We start from the raw sequence: 26,844 nt of genomic DNA, 5'->3' as shown, positions 1-26,844 counted from the left end.
CTGGGAGTATTTTATGTGTCCTTGGGGAAGAGGGGTCCTTAAAACATCTAGTATATGTGTTCCTAGTGTCTATTAAGTTACTTATTTAGTAGGCTAGATCAGAATGCAGACTATTCATGTATGTTTGAAGTTTAGAGACATGCTAACTTCTGTAGTGCTGGTTCCTTGAGGATGGCAGTGTTTGGCATTTGCAAATCCATAATATAGGGGGAATGCATAAGACTAATTTATAGGCTTGTGATATCTCTAAGACCCTTAGGACTTTTTGGAGTAAACTTCCTGGAAGGAGAAAGAAAAGTATTGTAACGTTGGATAACTTTGTTCTAAAGCTTCAATTACCTTTGTTTGTTTGTTTCTTTCTTTCTTTGTCATTTTGAGACAGGGTCTCCCTATGCAGTTCATGTTGGCCTTGAGCTCACTTTGTAGCCCAGGTTGGTCTCTAACTGGCAATGATCTTCCTGTCTTGGCCACCCAAATGCTGAGATTACAGGTGTGCACCAGCACATCTAGCTGTTATTTTCTTTTTTTCTTTTTTTTGACTGAGACTTGAACTCATGACCAGGCAGGAGCTGTGCCACTGAGCTATATCCCCAACCCAAATTTTCTTAAAAGTACAATTGTAGTTAAAATGATTTTCCTTGTTTCTTTTCCACTTACCTTTATTTATATCTTGAGTCCCTTCCCCACCTGCCCCCTTTAAGGGATGCTGAGAGGCTTAAGGCCCAAAGATCCGTTGTCTATGGCTGCTTCAAGATATATGAGATACTGACCCTTCCTAGCTGAGGATTGGCAGTCTAGTCCTGATTTATCTACATGAGACTTAGAAGGATCGAGTTTTGTTGTGTTATCCTTCGGTATTTTGAAAAAGAAGGCAAGGTGGTTAGCAACTTAACTGAAATTTAGAGTTGTAGGGAGTATATACATAATTTTTTTTTTTTTTGGTCTTTTTCATTTTTTACCGCTACTGGGGATCGAACTCGCGACTGCCTGCTTGCAAGGCAGGCGCTTATGCCGCTGACCTAAATCCCCAGCCCCCTATACATAATGTTTTGCATTGATAATAACACAGCTTGACTTGATGCTGTTGAATTGTGAAAATAAAGACTTTATAAGCACCGGGTGTGGTGGTGCATGCCTATAATTCCAGCACTCAGGAGGCTGAGGCAGGAAGATTGCTGGGAATTCAAGGCCAGCCTGGGCTACAAAGTGAGTAGTAGACCAATCTGAACTGCATAATGAGACCTTGTCTCAAAACAAATAAGCAACTCCAACTTTATAAGCATATTAAGCAAGAGCAAAAAATTAAATGTAAAGTTACGGTGAATAGTGACCCCTTCAAGGTAGCAGAAGTCAGACAGAATTAGGCAGCTTTTGGATGAGCCTTTTATGTTTAATACTAACCTCCATTTGTCCTGAGGTGTGTATCCTGTTTTGCCAATAAAAGTATCTTCCAATTTTTAATTACAGTGATGAAGGAATAAATTAAGTGAAAGGGATCTGTGCTCTTGTGTGACCATTGGGCCATTAAAATTCTTATTACAGGGCTCAGAATCTAGGAGTTGGCCCCTGGTTTGTAGATCTAAAGATCTTTGTTGTGATTGGCTCCAGCTAGCACAAACTACAAAGTGTGGAGTAGATAAGAGGAAGTTTATACCAATACAGTAATAAAGCTTAGTTACTAGAATATTTACATTGGCATTTTTGTCTTACAGGCAAACCTATACATGAAGCCCAATCTTTACCCAAGGGATATTTGAACGTACATCAAAATAACATAATGACAGTACCTAAGAAAGGGTGAGGGACACATTGGAAGAGGTAGTGGGACTGGGAATCTGGACCTCTTGTGGTGGTTTTTTATGTTTTGGTATTTTTTTCTTGAGTAGATTTTGTATCAAGTGGTGTGTTTAGAATTTCTTTTTAGCTCAATGTAGCTCTGTTTTCATATTTTTGTTAACAGTATTTACTCTTTTCAGTTATACTTTCTTACTGGATATTTAAAGATCAAGACAAAAGAAGACTTTGTCAATCAAAATTAATCTTTTTCCTTTCTATTAAGGACAATCAGGGCTCTCAGATGCTACTTTTGGGGCCCTGTGGGGAGCCTCCTGGTTCTACCAGTTGTATCATCTGCTAGGATGGGACAAGGTCTTGACCAAGTCACTTCTCTGGAAAGCAAGCAGGATATTCTCCTCTCTGGGGACCCTCCTCTTGCAGAAACCACATTGACTGGCTCCTAGTGGGGTCCTCAGGTTTCCCATTTGAGAGGTTGGTTGATTCTGTGGAGTTCCAGGATCTTTTTGTTCTGTTGGTCGCTGGCTGACTGGCTGACTATGGAAGGTGAAGACCAGAATATTGAGAGTCCTTGTATCATCTTTTTTATTTATTTATATTTTTTTTCTGGTACTGAGGATTGAACTCACAACCTTTCACTTATCAGGCATGTACTTGAGTCTCTGAACTAAATTCCTGGCCCTTTGTAGCATTTTTATAGGTTTTTTTGATTTTTTTTACTTTTGGTTTCTAATTCTCAGTTGTTGAGCATCCAAGTTAGTTTACATCACTCTTAAGATGGGAATAATGAGTCCTAATCCTACCTATTGTAATTTTCCCCCCAAATAGTGGGGTATGATACATACAAATATAAAAATGAAATATAAAATGAAACTGAAGAACGATTAGCTTACTTAATGAGGGTTAGCTGTGCTTGCTTCAGCAGCACATATATTAATGAAAGTTACTATTAACAGGAATTAGCATCATATCTGATCTGTCTTACGCATAATGTGTGTCATTTAAAATACTTAAGTTGTATACAGAGAAACTATACTCCTGCAAAATAATAGCAGAAAACAGCCAACAGCAAAAGCAAATCTTTATAATAGTAAAAGCAAATCTAGTACCCTGGGCAAAGAAACATTTATGGGGTCCAGGTCCTCTGATTTTGTTTCTTAGCGACCCAATTGGCATTGGGAATGTTGGATATGGTTAGACTTAATGCTAGAGTTACAGAATCTATAGGTATTAGAGTGTGGGGTACCTGATTTTGGGGCCTAGGTCCCTCTGTTTTGCCTCTTGGCCCTACCCCTGGCATTAGGATGAGATTAGAGATAGACTTAATGTTGAGATATGGGGGCCTGAATATTTGTTAGAGTCCTTTCTGTAAATTTGGCTGCATATATTTTAAAGAAAGTCAAACATAAAGATGAAAAAGAGACAGAATAGGTATCATTGAAGCTTTGAGAAATGTTTTTGCAGCTGACAGCTGCAAATGTATCATATCCAACACTTTAGAATAACAGTTGTGACTGACATTACTATTCCAGGACCATTGACTTTGAAAAATCTTTGCTCAGAAATGATGGTCATAAGACACTTAACGTTACAAAAGTTATGTTTTTGTCATTGCAAGTAATTTTAATGTGAAAGACAACAGTATGGTAAGGTATTTACCTAAACTTCATATTTTAGAAAACTTATGCCTGAGGAGCATAAATATGTTTTAACATACAAAGAAGTTAGCAATAATTATCATCATGGCTTCCTAGAAGGTTTTTTATATATACTAACTTAGCTTCTACTCATGAGGCAAAATTTAGAATCCTTTAACAGGTCTGTGTAGGATAACAACACTGACAGGAGTCAAAGGATAGCTTTAGACCTTCTGTAAGTTCAAGAAACAGTGCTTATGCCTATAGAGAGCCTTATCAAACACAAGTGGATCTCTTTTATACATTAACAAAATATTGTTTAGTTCAACTGAGTAGATATAGATTGTTTTAAATGGCAGGACTGTCCCACTGAGATTTTTTTTTGGCATTGTACCAAGTATAAAAAGAAATGTTAAAAAAAAAAAAAGAACTGTCAAAAGTTTTGATTGTTTTGTTTAAAGTCTAGATACAGTGCAATTATACAAAAGAATATTTATTGATTACTTTGTATTCAACTTATGTACTTCAACTGTAAACTTTGCACATTTACACAAGGCTCACATACAGTCTGTTTAGTACTTAGATGTGTGTATTTGTGTATATCTCTATCTGTTGCTGTGTGTGTGTGTGTGTGTGTGTAGAAAGAACACCAAATGCAGTGTAATCTAAAAGAATTGTTTATTTGACCAGTTATAAATTGATCACTTAAGACTTTACAAAAAAGAAACACCTGAATGACATTTGACTCTCTTAAACTCAATTTCATAAAAAATTAAAATCCTAACAGCAGAAAACGTAAGAAATTATCTTGATAAAAAGTAAAACCTTTCTTTCCTGAGGTAGTTGTAAATTTTTAGCAAGAACACATTGATGAGCACATCAATATTTTTAGTAGGAAACCTTATTGCTTTAAACATAAAGAACTCTTTAAACTTTTAATTATAACCAACTTAGTAGTATGCAATAATCTTTTATGTAGTATTATACATTTAACTCGATAACCTTATGAAGAATATAATCTTAAGCCTTTCCATTTTACATTATTAATAACTCTGAAAACCCAGATATAGTATAGTGTATTTTATAGATCTCAAGAAACTAAGAGTATTCTTTTCTTTCTTTCTTTCATTTTCTTTTTCTTTTAGCGACAGTGTCTCGCTGTGTATTTCAGACTGGCCTTGAACTCACTATGCAACCCAGACTGGCCTTAAGCTTGAGGCAGTCTGCCTCTGCTTCCCAAATGCTGGGATTACAAACAGGTGCCATCACAATTGGCTGTGTTAACAGTTTTAAAGATAATATTTACTTTTATCAACCAATTTAATTTAATTTGTTTGCTAAAGATTTATTTAGGTCATGTGAATAGAAGGCATTTGGGTTAATTATCTGTAAGCCAATTTAAAGTGAATTTTTGGGATTTTAGCAGAATCTGTTTATTTTTAAATTTATTGATACATATTATGTACATGTAATGATCACATTCAACATAGGGAATTTGTACCTGTGCGTGATATATCTTGCTTCCCCCCCCCCAATGCCTCTTTCCCTCTCTATTTACAAAAGCTTTGTTTCCATTCTTTCCTTTTCTCATTTTTTAAATAATTTTTTAAAGGTTAGTAAACAGAACAATCTGTACATTAACCAATATCATATGTATATAACCCTGATATTACCAAATTTTATAGATTTTATTTGCAAGTGGAATCCAATAATCCTGTAACAGTGACTAGGTTTTAAAGAGACCTCTGTTGAATTTTCTTGTTTTCTTAATCCCAAGCAGATTTGTTAGCTCTTGAATATCTGTATAATTGTTTTTGTTTTGTTTAGTAAGAAATCGAAGCATTAAGCCAGCTGTCTATAAATATTTTTAAAAGGAAAAAACCAAAATCAGTTGAGTTTTAAAACAATGTAGTAAATGGAGCAGTGTAGACACTTTAGCCAGTTATTACAAAAAACACTTAGAAGAAAGACCAAAAAAAAAAAAAAAAATCAAAAAACCCAGAAACGAACTTATGTGACACATAAAACAATTGCATTAAGTCAAAGTGCACTTCTAGATGCATTGGTCATTTGGAATGTAATAGTTCATTTTTTTGTAGTTTAAATTACAAGTAAAGTAGTCAGAATGCTTCCTTGGCTGTACCAATTCATAAATCATAACAATTTTTATAGCACTCTATAGTTAGTCTAACGTTACAGAATTAAACTGATAAAAGAGTTAGAAGGGGAAAGAGAAGAGCTACAGATTGCCAGATAGAATCTTTGTTCATTTTCTCTCATTGTTTCAAACAAGTCAAATTTGAGACCATGTCTTTACACTCTTTAATGTACACTGAGGACAGGCCCTGAATTAGAAAAATCAACATTGATTAAAGAAAAAAATTTCTGTTTTGAATCAGTTCCAGTTTTGTAAAATATACGCTATGGTGACATTTTGGGGCTATACACTGAGTGATGCATGATGTCCTAAAATAATGTGCATCTCCAAGATCTCCCGTGTATATTTCTGAAAAGAGAAAAGACAGTATTCTTTTAGATGTTTTTCCTTGATCAGATAGCTTCCACTTACCCCAACTTTCTAGGATATGGTAACACTGCTTTTCCTGGGTCATACAACAATCTGACTAATTTTCCTGGGATCAAACAATTTAGCTCAACCTAGTTACCCTGGTATCTGACAACCTGGTGATTTCTAATTTTCTTAAGGTCAGGCAGTGGGCACATCCAAGTTTACCCAGAGATGGCAACAGTACTGCCCCAATTTTCTGTCTTGACTGCTGTCTGGGTGTCCCTGCTATCATGCGGAAATCTGTTTCTAAGCATATCTGGGTTTTCTTGTGTCTTTAATAAATGAGAAAGGAAGGAAAAAAGTCATGCATAAGGGCTATATTTTTCTTAGAAAGTCACTTCTAAGATCTCTAGGGAATGATAAGTTATGTGAAGACTTCGTGGAAAGTCTGCATAGTTACATAAGGAAGTCCAAAGGTTCCTTATTGTAGACTAGTTACAAAGGCTTTCATGTTTTTGTTTTGTTTTGTTTTAAAGTGGGGGAGATAAACACAAGGCTTAGATTATTGCAAGAAAATTAAAAAAAAAAAACAAAAAAAAACAAAGAAACGCAAGAAAACAAACTGACATGAGAGCCCGGTGCTGTGGGAAGTGGCAGAGAAAAGGGTACTAGGACCCTAGGAAACCAAGTATTCAGCTTTGGCAACATTGGAGTTGTCCTGAGCATACTGTGTCCTCACTGCATCCACTGTGCGGTGATGTCATCTCCGGCACTATTCCATTTCCCTTCATCCCCTCTGTGATGGTGCCATCCCTGGTGCTAAGCCTTCTTGCCTTGTATGTCACTAATGGGTAATGCATCCCTGCAGCATGGCCCTACGTGTGTATTCCTTAGGCTTAGGCAGAATCTCCCCTCAGCAGAGCTTTGTCGGGGGAAATTTGGGCCTTGCTTGTATAATGTGGTACAATAAGCCAGGTAGCAGTGGCTACTGGGTGGACACCCAGCTGCTATAGAGAGGAGGAGATCAGTAGACACGCCAGCCACCATCAGGTAAAGTTCCCCCTCCCCCATTGTCACTGACAGTGTGGGGACTTTTTTGCCTCACATCTTAGACACTTCTCTTATTAGGTAGCTTCTTCTAAAAGTGGCTCCCAGTTAAATGTTACTAAGTTTTTGGGTTACTTGCTTCCCTTTCTGCAGGTGGATTCCAGGTTATTGTCTCAAACAAAAAAATAAGTGACCAAAAAGCAGTAGCAAAGTTTATTTGAAAAAATAATAGTTGAGTGTGAGAGAGACACTGGCTCTGCAAAATGAGCTTGGACCAAGTAAAAGAGGAAGAAATAAGAAGAAGGAGAAGGCAGGGTGGGCTGTTGTGAGGAAAGCCATGATAGCCAGCCAGCTCTTCTTGGCATCTGTGACCTTTAATACTGTAAAAATCTCAAGGAAACCTAGGAGAACTTCTACATATGGGTCCTGAGAGAGGGTGCTGGGATCCCATGCCTCAGGCTAGTGTCAGGTCTAGACCATGCTCCTCAGGTTCTCTCCAGAAACTCACATGCCGGGCTTTGGGAACTGTTTGGAGCATGTGTTCTGGGGTCTTGCAATTAACAAGTCATGCCTACTTTCTCAGCCAGCTTTGCCACACCCTAAATCTCCTATCTCACTTGTGCTTGGTCATTTACTGTACCACCCCTTTAGAAACACACAGTTAAATGGTTTATGTTTTCCTTTTAAAGGGCTAGAAATAAATGGCGGGCTCAGACTGGAAGAAGATGAAGGATAGTAAAAAAAAAAGGAAAACTTCATTGAAGAGAAGAAAGAAAAAACTGGGCTCCTACTAGCTTAAGGTTTTTAGGTGACCCAGTCAGGCATCAAAAACCAGTCACCCAATTGCCTCTTTTATTTTCATAATATGGTAGATTCCTCCAGCCCTCCTAAAAAGTAGATTCATGATAATTTAGGGAGATCATGCTTTTCTTATTCTGTTTGGAGAGTGAAAGAAAAAGGGGAGAGATTAAAGATAAACATATCAGTTTGAAGAATTTCCTTTGATCAAGTATGGTTAGGATCCAAAAATGTGCATATTTGGAGGTTTCCCCCTCAGGTGTCACCCAGAGGTTGTTTCCTCATTCTGTGTTTTCAGGATTAGCTTTAACATTTCTGTGTGCAAAAGGTTTTCTCCAGACATTGAGTGGGGCAGTCCACGTGCTTTCCTGAAAGAGCAAGTTTTAAAACTGTCTGACCCAGGAATGGGTTAGATTGACCTAAAGGAATTTCTAATAAAATCACTGCATGTCCTGGGGCATACACCATGACACCTCTTTCCATACCTTCTTAAAGGGAGCAAAACTAAGTTCTTTTAAGTGCTTTTATATGGAAGTACTCATTTTTAGCCAAGCACTTTTTTTTTTTTTTAATGTGTAAGCACTCATTTTTGGAAACCTTTGACTACTAAAAAGGGAAATAATTACAGTGAGAGAAAGCCATATAGAGGGCAGAGTGTTAAAAGGAAAGTAAAACATTGAGCTGAAGTTATCAAATCAGTGCTTCAGTTTACCTCTTACCTAGCTCATCAAAGGAGATATTATCAGAAGGGACCTGAGGAAAAAGAGGATGGACTCATCCATTCCATAGGGGAGGTTGTAGGTTCACTGGCTTAGATCTTTCTACAGAACAGAATTGCAGATTGTGTCAGTGAAAGACATAGAAAGATGTATTAGGTAAAAAGAGAAGAATACACTTGGGAAGCAGTGTAGATGCTCATACATAGACTAAGGTGCTTTATGGTCTGGGCTGGAATGCAAAATATCTGTCAGGTTACTTAATGTGCTAGATCAGAATGCAGACTATTCATACATGTTGGCAGTTTAGAGACATACTGACCCTCTGTAGCTGATTCCTTGAAGATGGCAGTCTTTAGCATTTGTGAATCTGTAGTATGCGGGGAAACACAGGCTCACTTTCCAGGTAAAAAACACAGGCCTAATTTACAGTCTTATTATACTTCTAAGACCCTTAGAAATTCTTGGAGTAAGTTTCCTGAAAAAAGAGAGAAAGCATTGTAACCTTAGGTAACTTTATGTCCAGAGCTGCAGTTTTCTTAACATGTTCACAGTGGGGTCATAATTTGTATGTCTTGCTGGTAGGCCGCTCTGAACCACCAGTGGGACAGTCATTCATATACAACTAGTGGTTCAGACTGGCAGAAATGTGTTAATACAATTTTAAAATTACAATTTTTATTTTCTACTCTTCTAGTTTACCTCAGTTACTACTTTACTAGAGGCATTCTCTACTTCTCATATCTAAGAAAAGAAGTTAGGAACAAGGAAGTTGACAGCAATTCTGAAATTATGTTATGTGCCAGATAGGAAGGAACAAAATAGTATATATGGTAGATTTTGGGAATGAACCATGACACAGTGGGAGAATGATACAGGTAGGTACGTAGTGGTTAATTGTGTTGGAGATTAACTCAAGTTACAATAAAAATTAGTTAGAATGTTTTTAAAATTTAGATTCCTGGCTCACAGATACAGCAATTCTTTTTTTTTTCTTTTCTTCCATTAGTTACTTTGGTTGGATCCTAGGAGTCTGCATTAAATTACATCTGTGAAACTGCTTAGAGATTTTCAGGGCCAAGCATCATACAGCTTGACCGGAGCCATTTTTCTCCAGGTTAACCTGGATCATTCTGATCTTTATTCTGACTTATTTTCTTGGCATTGTTAGCAATAGAGATCATTCAGATTGTGAGGTTTGAAGTAACCTTGTAAATAAGTTCTTGATGTTTTTTTCAACAGATTTGTGATTACATATGAAAAACACTATTTTAGGTTCTGCATTGATAGGCAATGTCCTTGCCCCAGTGGAACCTATTTCTGCTTTGATAGGAAATACATTATGGAGGAGGAAGCAAATAATTACAGGTGTGTAAGAAATCCAGAGGATGATAAAGAAGTATGTTAGAGTACAATCAGACCTGATTATCACTATCAGAAAGGTCTTTCCAACATAAGTGATGCTTAAACTAAGAGCATATCAAAGCTGACTCAATTCGTTTAGCTAAAGGGGAAGAATAAAGTTGGCATCAGTAATCTCTGTAAGTGTAACAATTTAGGGAAACCTTAGAAGGTGAAAGAGAACATTTAAGGGAATAAATGTAGACAGTGAGGTAGAGTTAGAATTTTGGGTTTTTATTCTGAAATGCAGTAAGAAGTCATTGAAAGGTTTTAAGTGAGGTTCAGGTTTGCATGGCAAAGACCTAACTTCCTACAGAGTAGAGAATGGTGGAAGGGGACAAAAGGATACAAAGGGACAACATTTAGAACGAAACTGTTACATTAATCATAGTAAGACTGGTTCCCTGGCTGAAATTGTAAATACAAGTATAAAATAGCTAGATCTCAGAGGTTATGAGATTTTGTGGTAGATTTGTTGTAGATGCTAAGAAAGAGGGACTAGGAAAGGATGTCTCCATAGGCTTCCGATCGGAGCAATAATGTGAAGAGTATTTGTAAATGAAAAGGGAAAACTGAAGATCACTTTATGAAGGTTGAACATGTTTATGTTGAGAGATTCCTGGCCGTGTGTGGTTGATAGTTGGAAATACCTATTAGGAAGTCAGGAGAAAGGTGTGGGTTAGTGATCTAGTTAGACTTAGGTGATATAGGTGGTCATTGAAGCTGTGGCTGTTGATGAGATTGACTAGACAACAAATACAGAAATGGAAAAAGGACATGGCAGGAACCTAAAATTTTCCAATATTTAACTTTTTGTAGAGGAGAAAGACCACGTGAAAATTTGTCTTCTAAGTCCACACTAAGCTTTTCACAAAATATTTCTTTCATCTGACCATCTGGATTTGTTTTTACCGCCCATCTTGAACTTCTGAGATAGGGAGGTTAATGACCGCTTACCTGCTGGTTTTGCTTTTTACCTGTCTTCTTTTAGAGTTAAATTCAATATTTATGATTTTATTTCCTCTTCATGTCTATTTTAATAGTTACACTTCTTTGCAAACCTTTTAGGAATTGCTTTTTAGATTTACTGTATATGTGTCTTACTCTGTTCAGGCTACTATACCAAAAACCATAGAGTAAGTAGATTTCAAAAAATAGACATTTCTTGCTCACAGTCTTAGAGGGTAAAAACTCCAAGATCAAGACCTGGGAGATTTGCTGACTGAAAACTAATGTTGTGGTTATAGTGAAGTAAGGCCCTATTTCCTCATTCATAAATGGCTTATTGTAGTCTTACCTGATGGAAGACTCAAGTGAGCACCTAGGCTTCTTTTATAAACACTAATCCCTTTCATCAGGACAGCCATCATGACCCAGTCACCTTCCAAAGCCCCTACTTCCAAATATTGTCATGTTGGGAATTTGGTTTTAACTTGGGAATTTTGAGGGGTGCACATTCAGTCCATTGGAAGTTTTAACTTACTGCCCTCTAACTTCAAGTAGTATAAACCATTTTTGTACAGCGTAAGAACTTTATATAAATTGTTCTTCCAGTTGCTTTCACTCATCTTTTGTGGGTTACATTTTACTTTTTGTACATGGTAACCCTATAATTTATAATATTGCATGCTCATTTTCTATATATATCTTGTTCTGTGCTTTTCTCTGTGCCTGTATCTGTCTTCCTCTTTCTGGTGGTGGTAGAGATTAAAATGAAGGCCTTTGTAGTGAGCTGCATTTCCTTTTAAAAAGGATCTCTCTTAAATTGCCCAGCCTGAGCTCAGGCTTGTGAATTCCTCCTGTCTCAGCCTCTCAGTGCTGGGGTTACTGATGTAGGGATTACTACCATACTGGGTTATATTTGCCTGGATTTTATTTATTTATTTCTTAAAGCCATTACAGGCAACAAAAAATATTTTAAATTTACCTTCATGTCTGGTATTCCTGGCACTATTTCATTTTATAGATCAAAGTTTCCGTTTGGTTTCATACTTAACAGCTGAAGAACTTATATAATTATTAACCAGCTGATATTACAGGAAATTGTTTCAGCTTTGTGTGTATGTGTGTAGGACCTTAATTTGCTTTCATTTTTGAGAGATATTTTCGCTATACTGTAATTCACATTTTTTTTTTCTCTTTTGAGCATTTTAAGGTATCACTCCACTGTTTTCTGACTTGCAGTTTTGGAGGAGTTTACCGTAGTTCTTATCTTTATTCCTCTATGCATGATTTTTTTTTTGTCTCTAGCTACCTTTGAGATGTTTTCTTTATCTTGGGTTTTAGTATTTTATCTATAATGAATATAGGAGTGCAGTTTTTTTGTGGAGGGAGGTGGTGCTGTGGGTCAAACTCAAGGTCTCACATATGATAGGCAAGCCCTGTATCTGAGCTATACATCTTTCTGCTTAGTGTTTGGTGTTCTTTGAAAATTTTGCATGTGTGGGTTGAAATCTTGCATTCTTTTTGAAAAATTCTTGGCTGTTAACTTTTTCAGACTTTCATTCTAATTCTCTTTGCTTTCTTCTTCTGAAATGTTAATGTATTATTCCATAGTTGTCAGATGGTTTCTTGAAAACATTTTTTAAAAGTTTTATGCACGTGTATGCATTATGTTCTGATCTGTTTTCAAGTTCTCCAAGTCTTTCTTAGTTGTGTCCAGTTTACTGATGAGCATGTCTAAGGAATTCCAATATGTTTTTTAGATTTGGAGGCTGTTAGGAATTAAACCAAGATCTTGTGTATTTTAGGCAAGCACTGGCATATTGAGCTTCACCCCGAGCTGAAAATTACTAATAATCTTGCTTATATTTGTTTGTTTTTTACTAACATTGTTTTCCTTACAGTTTTCATATATCTGAAAATTCCCTTTCTCTTTGTGCAAAATACTGCCCCCACCCTTTTTCCTGCTGGATCCCTTAACATGTTAATCATATTAATGCTTTTTGTGTGATGGTCTGTAATACCTACGCCTGAGCTGTCTCTTGTTTGAATTTGTTGATTATCTCTGGACAGTGGAATTTCCTTTCTGTTCTGTGTCTTACTCTTAGAAATCAAAACCAGGGCTATGTGGGTATTAGGCAAGCACTCTGCCACTGAGCGAAATCAGCAATCATATCTGATACTTTTTGACCCAAGTAGCAGATAACATATGTAGCAAAATGATAGAGACTGAAGCTAATAACATTTGTACTTGTAAAAAGGACAAACATCTTTTTTTCTCAGTCCATTCATGTGGGAAGTTGAGTCAGTCTGTTCTTGAGCAAAATTTGGGTTTTGTTGGTGGTGACTTTGTCTTTAGTATACTACCAACTTTGTATTCCTCCAGTTATAGGTTCCTGTTACTTTGTGCTTGGTCTGAAGTCTAGGTACTGTAGAATTTTTTCATTTTTCCCTCTCTTTAGATTTAATTGTGTCTTCCCACCTTGCTGTAGATGAGAGTATCTCTCAATGCTTTTGCCCCTCTGTCAGTAACCTGCTGCTGTAAACTAGAACTAGGTTTTTGATAGGAGCAAGGGGTTTCTCTATTCTGTTGATACAGCCTCAGGCCCCTGAACTTGAGGGTCAGTCCGTGTTGTGCCCCCCCACCCCAGCGTTTCTTTCCCTTAGTCCCGACTAGCCTTGTGTCTGTAGTTGCTTTTAGATGGGAGGTTCCTGTTCCATATCTGTCTGTAGCAGACCTCTGTTACAGAAAGTAAGGGGTCCTGGACTGAAGGTTGTTTTGTCTACCTCTGTGAGGGCTAAAAAAGATTTTGGTTTTGCCTTTTCTAGCACACCAGCAACTCTTTACTTGTGTCCTGGGAAGGAGTTTCCTATCTTTCCCTAGAGACAGAAGTCTTTTGTTTCTATTCTTCCCCCAGAAGTAATGACTCTGCCAGAGTTTTATGGTTGAGAGATTTTGCTACCTCTACTTCAAATTTATGTAATTTTTTTTGTCTTTTTTTTTTTTCTTTGTAATAGTTTTGAAAGATTGGTGGGCTTTGTAGCTTCTTTACCCCTAGTCTCGTAGTGACAATCACCTCTTTCACTCCTATCACTAAGGGAGACTTTTTTGGTTCACTTAACATCAGTCTTTCTAACTGGTAATAAAGGCTTCATGCAGAACAATTGAGTAGAACTTCCCTTGTTCCTGGAGCTCTTGTTATCCCAAACTGATTTGGCTTTTAAAATTTGAGCTAATTTTTTTATTACCTGCTTAATGGTTGCCAATTTTTATGTTTATATTTTTGGGTTTGTTTTTTTTTTTTCCTTGTTTTCTGTGCTCTGCCCAAGGTAAGAAAGCTTGACTGTCCAGTTTCTCCTTGCATAGCCTTTTCCCTCTTAGGAATGTAGCTTGCTTGGCTGTCTTGCAACCTGAGCTCTCTGGTGTGCTCAAAAATAGGTACTCTTCCCCCTCTCTTTTTTTTTTTTTTTTTTTTTTTCTTTTTAAAGCTTACTCAGTATTTTCATGCTGTTTATATCTCAAGCAAAGAGACTTTCCATTTAAAAGTTTTAAATTGCTACTTTGGTAATAAGATAGTGCATTTATATTCTGTGTATAACTTTTCAAAGTTTTTAAATCCTAGAATTGCCCTTTTGAGAAAGAGATTTTACTACAGATATTCTTAGATTTCTGAATTTTATATTAAAAATAAAATTACCTCAAAGTTGCCATTGAAACAGTGGTAAATCACTTGAATCATCTTGCCACCAAATCCCCCACCCTTTGGGAACAAACAGAATTATTTGGGAGTAAACTTTGGAACCTATAATTGAGAAGATAAGGACTTTGAGTATTTTTTGTAAGAACTGAAGTTCCACGTTTTCATGAACAGATTTTCTATTTCATAGACTCTTTAGATTTCCAGAGACATTTTCCTGCCACCTGTTTATTCCTTTCTGATACATTTAGGATACTAGACCTTGCTTGTCCTCTGTTGCTAGTGTCTATCTGCCCCTACCCTCTCACCTGTCTCTATCTCCCCCCACTGCCGTGTATTTTCTTACAAATATAATAAGAACCTAACTGGCCTTTTTATTTTTTCTGGTGATGCTGGCGCTCAACCCAGGGTCTTGTGTGTGCTAGATAGATGCTCATCTACTGAATTATACCTTATCTGTTAACATTTTTAAAAACTGAAAAGGTGGTACACTTGTACCTTGTACCGTTTGGACCTAGCAGGAAGTTTAAAAAAACAGCAACAAAAAAAGATAATAGTTATCACCTAAAATCCCACACAGAATAACTTCTAATATTTTGCATTCTGGTTTGTTTCTAAGAATAAGTAAATTTAAAACTACAGTTAAATTCTTGGTATGTATACAATTTTGTATTTAGCATTTAATATTTAATATTACCTCACAGGCATCTCTCTGCCTTACAAAATGATCTTAAACTTTTACATTATTATGGAATCCACTAGAAATTACCTTTACTTGTTACCTTTGTAGTATTTGTAATTTGAAAGTCAGAAAAATTTAAAGCTTATTTTGAAAAGCTTATTCTATTTATAATTATATCACAAGGTATAGAAATAGTTGTTTTTGATTCTGTTTTTAAAGATGGGTTTTTTGGATTCCATTGACCCAGTGGCTTTTCTCCTTTAATTTCAGAATTCCATACGTCATAATCTGTCACTCAACAAATGTTTCCTTAAAGTGCCTCGATCCAAGGATGACCCCGGAAAGGTAGGATTCATTTTCTTAAAACAAAGCAGTTGTATTTTCTATATGTCTCTGGTCATGTTTGAATCTTAAGAATTTGTCTAGTTGATCAGGAAGTTTTGTGAAATAGCACCCCTACCCTATCTCATTTAGTTGGTATGCTTCAAAGACCAACCAGTTAGGTAGAGCTTTCTTTTTAAGCATTAGGAAATTAGTTAGAGAGCTAGTGCTTTGTTATTGTTTATGCATTCTAATTCTAATGTGGTCTTTGATTGCTTTAAGTGTTGTGTATTGAATCAATACAGTGTTTGAATTGCTTGTGAGGAACCACATAGATCTGTGTGTAATTTACAAAAGGAAAAGTATTCTAACTTTGAAATAAAGTTGTTTCTATGTTAATATTCTGTTTTCTTAGTGGCTGTGTTTTCTTCTTGATTCTGTTTATCTTCTGTCATCATCACAGTTTCAGCATTTTATCTACAGAGACATTTTTGTTTGCTTCAATAGCCATGTCAACTGTGATGTGGCCTTAAGTTTGTATAGTGGCTTAGTTTCTAAAGCTCAGAGTACTTGGTTGGACCATGTTTGGTTGATAATTTACCATGATAATTTACTAGATTACGATTTCAAGACAGGATAACTGTTGGCAAGATACCTTCTTGTTGGGGTGATTAGGCTTTTTCCTTGTCCCTGGAAGAATATTTCTAAAACAAAGATGTGTACTTTGTTATAAAATATCATCTTTTGTTTTTCTGATGTTACCATTCCAGCTGCAGTTTACTTTATTCAAGGCTCAGTGTGAGGAACATCTTGAAGTTTTTCAAACATAACTTTCATGTGGTCTTATTGCATCTTTTTCTGTATTTCTCTGGCCAAGTTCTTTTCTTTGAAAATTGGGTTACAACATTAGGTCTTTGAAGCTTTGTTTTTCCATACCTCAGTTGAGTTTGTTGTTCCCTTTTTTTGGTCTCTGTTTCTTTGTAGCCTTTTCATTGTTACAGTACCTCCTAACTTGTCTGTTTTTTTGGACTCCCTTGCTCCAATTTATAGTTACTTTCACACAGTAGTTGTCAATTTTAAGAATGTTAACTACAGTGATCATACAGTGTCTGCGTTCTCCAACTTTTAATTCTTCTTTGCCCTTAGGTTAAAGTCTAAACATATGAGGTTGTAGGGATAACATGTACTGTGCTCACTGTTTAGCCCCAGTCGCTTGCACAGTGGCTGGTAGCACTGAGGCATCCTGGTATGACTGTATTGGGGCCTCTACCAGACTGTTAACTTCCTGAGGTTATAGATGGAGAATTTTTCATTTCCGTGTTAAAGTACACTCCTGTGTAATACTTTATAGCACTTTGAGTGATCTGACCAATCAAATGGTTATCAAAACTGAGATTATTAAAGTCTTATTTTTTTGCCTATATTTATAACTAAGATTTGACAGCAATTGGTGGCAAAATTCTTTTCCCTTTAATACTGACTTATTATCATGAATTAGAATTTTCTATATATCTTTCATTATAATTTTTATAGTATATGTAAATCATATTGAAAAATATTTTATTAGAAATCTGAAGGCTAATTGGCTTTTATAAAGAATTAGTTTCAGTTTGATTTTTTAGAAAATTAAAGATAGTAGAAATGAAAAATTAATTCACATGAATCGTATTATATATTAAATTTTGTTCAATTGAAGATCCATTTTAAAAACTTATGCTGATAGGCTAATGTTCTTTAGTGAGAAGTTAAAGCTGTTCTAGTTAATGAAATAGTATGATGCAGTAATGCAGATGGGGAAAACATATTACTCTTTGAAGTTATTCTTTTGGAATAATGCTTATGCAACTGATTCTTATTGCAAGAGTAATGTGTAACTGAACAAAATACAGAAATGAATTGACCCCTCAGATTAAGCACTTGAACTTTTACCATTAGTGTCCAAAGTTAAAGTTGGACAACAACAACAACAACACATCGTTGTTCCCATTTATTTTGGTCACAAATGAATATCATTTGATCTTACGAAGAACACTTACAGAAATGGAGTCACTTTTATTTTTGGTCTCAAATGAAGTTTAAGCCATTGTTCTCATTGAATTTTGGTGAAAAGTAGATGTTACGAATATGATTTTACAAAATACATTTATCTGAGTTGAAAATCTTTTTTATGTCACAATGAGATTTTGTTCAAAAAGAAAGCAAAATTCCTTTGCTTTTAAAATGCTTTGAAAGCCTTACTTGTATCCCGTTTTATAAGAGTAAAGAAACTAATGCCAAAAGATAAGAAGTGAGTTAGATTTGTTGTGGAGTTAGAACTCAAGCGTAATAGCCAGACTGACTTGTTAGTCACAGAAACCCATTATAGATTGACTTATGGGGTATTTCAGGAGAAAATGAAGCTAGGTTCTTAAATTATATCATCACAAGTGTTTCTTTCCATTCTTGAGTTTTGCTGCCTTTTCTGATGGCTTTCTTATTAGCCTAGTTAATGGAACAGATGGCTATTTGCAGTTTCTGGTTTATGTTCTGTCAGTTTAAGTAACTGTAGGAAGAGTATATCTTTTGGTTTTCTTTTAGTGCCCCAGCTCATTTGGAATTACAGCAGAAGTCTTAGAATAAATGCCAAGAAAAAAATCTTGGTTTGTAGACTAATACTTTTTTCCAGTATACCAATCTTCTTTGAGAGAGAGGCCAAAATGTTAGTTAAGTTTTGGTACTTATGAATTGTTTTTTCTTTTTGTATTACAGTGTTTCCTGGCAGTTGAGGAGCTTTTCCAAAACCACCCTCACCACAGTGGGAGAAAACCATTGAGCCAAGGTGGGGTGGGAGTAGATTTTTGGTATGATTCTTGGGTATGGGGTGGACTTTAACTCCTTAGGATTTTGCTAGCTGTGATCCTGACCCCAATAGGTCCAAGAAAGTAGAACTAACTCATATAGCATCTTCTTCTATATATATTTTCATAGTATAGCTTCCTGTTCTTTGTATTACCAGAAAGGTACAAAGACTAGCATAGACTTGAAGTGTGTTGTTGAATTATAAAGGTTTTATATGACTACTTTTTTTCTTGCTCAATTCTTCATGTAAGAAATCCACGTCATAAAAGCCATTCAGGTGCCCTCTCATGTACATTGATGGTCTGAAAGCCATTCACCTCTGTTTCTTGAAATTTGCTTCAAATAACTACATTATTGTTGCCTTTAAAAAGAAATACAACCAGGTATAGTGGCACCCACCTGTAATCCCAGCATTTTGGAGGTTGAGGCAGAAGAGGACTGCTATGAATTTGAGGCCAGTGTCTGCGTAGTGAGTTCAGAGTTAGCCTGAACTATTAGTGAGACTCTGTCTTAAGAAACCAAACAATAAAATAAAATACATACATACATACAAGGAAAAAAAGTACAAAATAAAATTATATTTTTTCATTCATGATTTTTCTGCTTTTGTGGAGGTGTAGATTTCTTTATCCTCAGATGTAACCCTTTTCTCCCTGCCTATCCTCCCATTTGTCTTCATTTTTAAAATTCTGTCTCTTACTATTTCTGTTTTCTTCATTTTTGCTGACATTTTGATCTAAACCTTTTTTGTCTTTTTATTGTGTAATGTATAATACTTCTTAATTATTTTGAAGATCAACATTTTGCTCACATTATGCAAGAGAATCAGTTAAACTTAAAGAAAAAACAGTTCTCTTTCTTTGCTTTCTAGCTTAATGTTTTTCAGCCTTCTTTTTCTTACTCCAGTTAGTGGAAATGATACTTTGACTTGTAAGGAACTAAAGGATCATAGGAAATAATTTCAACAATTGCATAAACAATTAATGACATACAGCTTCTAACAGAACTGAGAAAATTAGCTAAGAAGTTTAAGGCCAGCTATTAACTACAGTTAATTCAGGGTAAACAGAAGAGCTTTTTGTTTTGCTGGTGTTGGGAGAAAGGTCTTTATTACCTGGACAGGAGAAATTATAAAAGTTCAGTGACTGTAAAGATTGGGGTTTCTTGGTTTGTGGGGAAACAAATATTGTTAGAGAAATACCTTTCAAAATTTCCTACATATGGATGAAATTGTCAGCTTTCGTAGTTTTAATTTATGGTAAGAAACCAGTTTGAGCGCTGGGAAGAGAACATGACCAAGCTTGGCTGAGGGACCAATCAGAACAAAATTTGGATAGAATTAGGAATTAGAAAAATTAATATAACTTGGGGACCAAGAGTAAAGAAATGGATTTGGGCCAATGAGTGAATGTCAAGGCAAAGATGGGTTATGAGAATAAGATAAGTCATTAGACAAACCAGGGTTAAAAAGCCAAGAGTGAGCATAGATACTCACAAGATTTGAAAGATTGAATTAGGTAGAAATGGGGACTAGATCAGTGAGATAACTTTGCAGAAACAAAAGTGCTGTACCTGTACTAGAGCCCTGATGTTGTACTGCTGGCCAGAGCAGTTTAGTTGCAGCTGCTTTATATTTACATATGCAGCATTTTCTGTTCTAAGGCTGGAAAAGAACATTTTGTTGTTGTTGGCCTTTGTAGTTTCCTTTTAAAGATCTAAACTACTTTTAAAAAGTAATATTTAACTCAAATTAATTTTTAAAAATTACATATAATAAAACACTATATAATTTTAGTGTATAATTCTGACAGTTTTGGCAAACACACAGTACAACCATTACTGTGATCAAGGTTAGAATAGAACTCTTCATTGTCCTTTGGTAGTCATCCCTTACTGAAATTTCCCCAGACCCTGCAACTAGTGATGTTTTCTGATCTTATAATTTTACCTTTTGTAGAATGTCTGAAAATAGCACTCATGTAATAGGTGTTCTTTTGAGTCTGCCTTCTTTCTTTTAGTGTAATGCATTTGAGATTCAAATGCATGTTGTAGACATCAGTTAATTCCATTTTATGGTATATATTCCATTGTATAATTTACCATAGTTTAATCCCTATTTGAAGACCATATAGTTTGTTTCTAGTCGTAAGTTCATTTGACTGTCAAGTTCTTTTCTTTTAGGGTAAGATTCAATAATCAGTTTAACAAATATTAAAGCATAATACAAGTAATGTCATATTAAGTGGGATTGTGAGCAGATTATGATAAACATAGGTAAGGATCTGTGTCTTAGAAGTTCATTGTGATACAGCAAAACCTTATCTCCAATTTAAAAATTGTGAAAGGATTAGGTTAAGGTACTGTGATTTAAAAGCAAAATATGGCTGGTTATTAATTATTTAATAGGGCATATTTAACATTTAGAGAAGCCATTTATAGTCAGTATGCTATTTATATTTTAAAATCCATTAAGAGTAAATTCCCTAACTCTTTCTCTTAGGCAGTACTTAGCTACACTTGGTAATCAGTGTATTTATAAGTGATTAAAAATCTAGATTTGTTCAAAAAGGATTTTCTAGGAAGCTGAGTTGGCACTGGAATAGTTGTTCAGACACTCATGTAGCCAGTTAGCCAGAGTATCCTGTCTTTGACAGAGTACTTTGTTTGATCATTAATAGTCTGTTTTTGTGATTTGAATAGTGTGTGTTTAATCTCCTGCCCAAAGTAGAAGCCTGTCAGAATGAAAGACAGGTAACAGATATAACAAATACACATGAAGATTGAAGCTGAGATGTATAGTTATTTTATATATAGTACATGCAAATAAAAATAGCACTACAAATAGCTTTCTAAAATGTTGAGAAAAAAACAAGACAAACAAACCTTTGAAAATGGATTGCCAAATATAAACTTGGAGAAGGAGAGAAAAGATTAAGATGTAGCATGAATCCTTTTAAGTCACGGACAAAAATTCTGGTACCATGCCTGAAGCTCTTGAAATAGGTGTGCCTTAAGAGCTTAGAAACAGCAGAGGATATTCTATGCTTTTTATTTACTAGTGGAGGGTTAATTGAAGTATAACATTCATAGATTTAGTCTTTTAGGATGGTTAGCTACTTATGATAGAAATAGCTCTCCTCAGGAGTCAGAAGTTAGTGTTTGCCTCTTGGATTTATTGCAGATACGTTGTTTAAGCCTACTTTCAACCTGAGGTTTATTAAAAAGAAGCCATACATTATGTGATAAAGCTAAGGTACTTTGTATAGTCATAAAATTTCAACTAGAAGTAAAGTATCAGAAAAATGTCATGCATTTTATTTGAAGTAATAAATATTTTATAAGATAAAGCCATTTAAGTTTTTTATGTCTTCATTTTTTAATACATTTCCTATATTTAGATTACTTTAGGTTTCCTGACCGTAATGGACTTAGCTGTATTTGTTTGATATTTTCTAAATCAAAAACGTTGTCTAGTTTTCTGTGCCACTCTTATTCCCTTTGAAATTAATCTTGTAGGACTTTTTCCCTCATTACTGGGGATTGGACCCAGAGCCTTCATACTAGGCTACATCTCATATCTTTTTAAAATTTTATTTATTTTTATATCTTTAATTTTTTTTTTCTTTTTTGTCTTTTTCCTTTTTATCGGTACCAGGGATCAAACTCACGACTGCCTGCTTGCAAGGCAGGTGCTTATGCCACTGAGCTAATTCCCCAGCCCCTTCTTTAATTTTTTTATGCATGCAAGTCTGATTTATTTTACTCATGGGTATAGTCTTTCATTGCATCCATTTACCTATAAAATGCTCAAGTTTATTCTTTTTATAGCTGACTAGTACTCCATTTTATAGAAATACCACATCTTTTTATCCATTCTTCTGTTGATGGGCCTTTGGATTGTTTCCAAGATCTAGCTATTAAAAAGTGAGCTACTATAAACATGGGTGCACATATATTGCTGAGGTATGATGTTTTCAATTCTTTTGGGAAGATATCTGGAAGGGGAATAGCTGGGTCAAATGGGACTGCCAATCCTAGTTTTTTTGAGGAGCCTATATACTGATATTCAGAGTGGTTGCACCAGTCTGCATTCCTACCAACAGTGGAGAGGGGCTCTTTTTTCCTCACAGCCCCTCCAGCATTTGTTATTGATTGATTTCTTCATAATGACCATTCTTTTTTGGTTCTGGGAATCGAACTCGACCTTGTGGTTGTGAGGCAGGCACTTATGCTGCTGAGCTATGTCCGCAGCCCAGTAATAACTGTTCTTTCCAGTATGAGGTGGAATCTCAGCATTGTTTCAGTTGGCATCTCTCAAATGACCAGTGATGCTGAATATTTTCCATAAATTTATTTACTGTTTGTATGTCTTCATCTGAGAAGGGTGTATTGATTTCAGGTGCCCATTTCTGAATTGGGTCTTTAAATTTGGGAGGTCTGATTTTTTTTTTTTTTTTTTTTTTGGAGTTCTTTATATGTTCTCAGTAGTAATCCTTTGAGGAACAGCTAGCAAACTACTTCTTTTTTTTTTTTTTTTTTTTGCCACAGTGTGAGTTGTCTGTTCACTCTGGTGATAGTTTCTCTTGCGGGGCAAAAGCTTTTTAGTAAGATAAGATCCCAGTTGTTGATTCTTTGTAATAGTTTCTTGTGCAATCGGTGTTTTATTTGTAAAGTCTTCACCTACACTAGTGTCTTCAAGAGTTTGCCTATTTTATCTCCCAGCAGACTTAATTTCCCGTTTTAATATTTAGATTTTGGTCCATTTTGAATTTAGTGCATAATGAAAGATATGGGTACAATTTTAATTTTTGGCATATGTAGAGCTAGTTTTTCCAGTACCATTTATAAAGAGGTTATCTTTCATCCAGTGAATGTGTTTGACATGTTTGTCAAAGATAAGGTGGCTGAGTATGTCTGGAGTTGTTTCTGCATCTTCTAATCTGTTCCATTGATCTTCAGGTCTGTTTTTTTTTTTTTTTTTTTTTTTTTTTTTTTTTTTGCCAATACCAAGCTGTTTTTATCACAGTAGCTTTATAGTATAATTTCAAGTCAGTGATTGTGATGCTTCTTTTCTTTGTTGCCAAGAATTGCCTTTGCTATTCTAGATCTCTTCTGGTTCCAGATGAATTTTAGAGTTGTTTTCTCTAATTTTGTGAGATATGTTATTGGAATTTTGATTGGAATTGCATTAAATCTGTATAACAGTTTTGAAAGTATCCTTTTTTCAGAGTACTGTAGTTTTTGATGTAGAGCTTTTTTTTTTTTTTCCCCGTCCTTTGTTAGATTGATTCCCAGCTGTTTCATTTTTTTGGGTCCAGACTAAACAATTTAACAGCTTAGTGAGATCTTGTAGCTGAAAAGAGATCTCTGTTCATTTCTCCTTTCGCCATCCAGCACTCTTTCTTTGTTCCAATAAAGAAATGACATCTGGCTTAGAAATGGAAAGACTCAGTGCAATTAGATGGTCATAGTTCTCCAGCATTACACATATAGCATTACACGTGAGCAGGCTGGAGCCATTTCCCCTCCTCCTAGGAGAAGTCTGTGGCCACATCTCTGTAGGTCACTGATCTCTGAGCCATGGCAGGAAAAAGAATTTTTATTTTTAGTGAGACAGAGTCTCACTATAATGTATACTAAATTGCCCATACTGCACCTGGACTTGTAGTCCTTCTGCCTCAGGCTTCTGGACTTCTGGGATTTACAGGTATTTGCCACCATGCCCAACTTGTTTTACGATATATTAAAGTTTACAGCTCATTCATTTTTGGACAATATAGTCAAAGTTGTAGAATTCTGAATATATGATCTTAAAGATTTTATAAAGGAAGTATTACTCTCTCTCAGGTTTTTAGCACTGTACCAGAGTTGTTAAGAATTAATAATGCTTACATTATTGTATGTTGCTTTATTAATAATGTATACATTTATATACTGCTTCATAGATTTCAGAGCCCTTTTACATGCATTATTATGATCTTCAAATGAAGCCTGTGGTCAAACTCTGATTTTAAATAATAATCCTTGAGTTCATAGTAGATTTTCAGTAATTCACATAAACTTGATACAATGGAATTTTCAGAAATAGAATCTCTTAGAATATACTTAAGTATGTGTTCTTTTTCTGCTCTGCACAATGTCTGTGATGCTGTTTTGTAGATCAGTTGTTTTTTTAGTGTCCTGTTGTATGAATATATCACAGTTTTGTTTATCTGTTGTTAGACATTTGGGATAGGGAGAGACTAGCAGAAAATTCTTGTGCACATATTCTGTGGACATACGCTTTCAGTTCTCTTGAATAATAGAATTGCTTAGCCAGAAGGTGTGTGGAAGATTCAGTTTATAAGAAACCACATATCCTTTTTGCAAAATGGTTGCATTATTTTACATTCTTAACAGCAGTGTATTTAAAGAATGTCTGTTATAAACAGTAGTTGCTATTTATTTAGCTACTAGGAATCGAAGTCATGACCTCGTGCTTGCCAGGCAGGTACTTATGCCACTGAGCTATATCTCCAGCCCTGGGTCTTGCTTTTTCAGTTGCCTAATATTCTGTCTCAGTTATTAGAGTGCTTAGACTCTATGGTTAACATAATTATTATTATAGTAGGTGTTTGTTTTTCTTTTGTTCCTGTGTTGTTTCATTTCTGAAACTTTTGGGGCTAATCAAATAGTTTATAATATTCTTTATTTCTTTTGTTGACTTTTTGACTGTGTTCTCTTTATTTTTTAATAGCCACTATAGAGCTTAACAGTATGTACCATTTACTTAGTGCAGTCTATTTGGAGATGATATGCTGCCTTCTGTTACACCACGTCTATCATTTTTTACTTGCTGTTCATTTATACTAACTATAGTAACCGCACAACAGTATATTTCCATTTATTCTTTTTCTTTCTGATGTTCTTATGTGCTTATTTCATAAATCTTATCTTAGGATTTTGTAGTTATTTAAAAATTTATTTGCTCCTATGTTTTCCCCTCCTTTTCTTTTAAGGTATCCAATATGATAACACGTTTGACATTGTTTCACAAGTTCCTGACACTTTATCTTCATTTTTTTCATTCTTTTATTCCTCAGATTGGCTAATTTCTGTTGATCTGTCTTTAAGATTTCTGATACTTTGATGCTATCCAATGTATTGGTAAGCAAATCCAGTGAACTTCTAAATTTCAGTTCCTAGATATTTTAATTCTAGAATATCTAGTTACTATTTTCTGTGTGTATGATCATTGATAAATAGTGAAATATATTCAACCAGTTGTTTTGATACTATAGCATTAGAATTTCTGTGTTGTCCTTGACTAGTTTAGACATAAGACAGACCCAGAAGACTCAGCTTTGCCATAGGTTTTTATTATAAGAAGATACTAAATACTGTCCTTGTGATGAGTAAGGAGGTATGTCAGCTTTAGTGGCTTTGCAGTCCATCTGTGAGGTTTGTGGAGCACACATCTAGCATGTCACAGTGCATCACAGAGGCACGTCCTAGGGGTTCATGTCTGGTCCCTCACTTTTTCCCTAGCACTGTTCCCCTGCTTTGCTTTCTGGTCACCATGAGCCAAGCAGCTTTGTTCTACTATACCACTCTGCCATAATGTTTCTGCCTTGGAGCCAGCTGGCCATCCACAGAATGCAATTCAACAGCCAAGTTGAACATCTCCTCCTTTAAGTTGTGGATGTTGACTATTGTGTCCAGCAACATGAAAGTTAATACAGTCATGATGTATGTAGTGCAGTGAAGGCAAACCTGTCAGAGCTTTTGATGATAAAACAGCTCTCTGCAGCAGTAATGCCACCACTGATGCAGTGTTTGGGACTCTCGTGATCCTAATTCAGTCTTTCATCTGGACTTATATCCTCAATATTTGATACCCTGGATTTTTATATGGAAACAGTAATAAAAGAGATGAGTTTCTTGGGTTTTGTTGTTGTTTAGTTTGATAAGTAACCTCAGATCACTATCTCACTTCCAACTGGTCCCTTTCCTTGAGTCTCTCTATACTTTTTCTTCTTTTACGTTAGTGCCTTAAAGTATGGCTTACAAATGAAAACACATGTCTTTTCTTGCACATTTTCAGTACCATCCTCCAGCTTTATGCCCCTAAACTTCATAATATCCTTTACTAGATATTTTATATTTGTGAACACTTTATATCTTCGTATTTGTCCATATTCTTCATTGTATGTGGAAATAGTCTTCCTTTCTGTGCTGCTAATTCTTTTATGCTCAGTTCAAATAGCAGTGTCATCCTAAAAAGAGGTAACTTCCTCTTTCCCTTCCTACCTTTTTAAAAGAAATTGCTCTGTTCTTTTTTACTTCCATGGTTCTTTGAGCATTTTGGTATTATAGCCACTGAATGCTGTAGTTTGTGTATGTTGATGTATTTCACTCAGGTGTGAGATTTTTGTTGACCAGGATTGAGTTTGGTGCACAGCAGTCTCATACATACCTGCTT

At 35.4% G+C, this 26,844-nt stretch overlaps 1 protein-coding gene across 1 annotated transcript in view; it reads left to right on the top strand.

Annotated features, from left to right (window-relative positions):
- LOC134472806 (forkhead box protein J3-like) overlaps positions 1–26,844 on the top strand; it is a 181,477-nt gene that overhangs the window by 94,119 nt on the left and 60,514 nt on the right. The window contains exon 4 of the mRNA XM_063235137.1: positions 15,495–15,569. Within this exon, the coding sequence (XP_063091207.1) occupies positions 15,495–15,569 (75 nt within the window). The remainder of the gene's footprint in view (positions 1–15,494; positions 15,570–26,844) is intronic.

The sequence above is a fragment of the Cavia porcellus genome, unplaced genomic scaffold (genome assembly GCF_034190915.1).
Source record: "Cavia porcellus strain 051 isolate PalLab524CR breed Dunkin Hartley unplaced genomic scaffold, mCavPor4.1 scaffold_25, whole genome shotgun sequence".
NCBI classification, from domain to species: Eukaryota; Metazoa; Chordata; class Mammalia; order Rodentia; family Caviidae; genus Cavia; species Cavia porcellus.
This window is presented reverse-complemented; position numbering and strand designations above follow the sequence as displayed.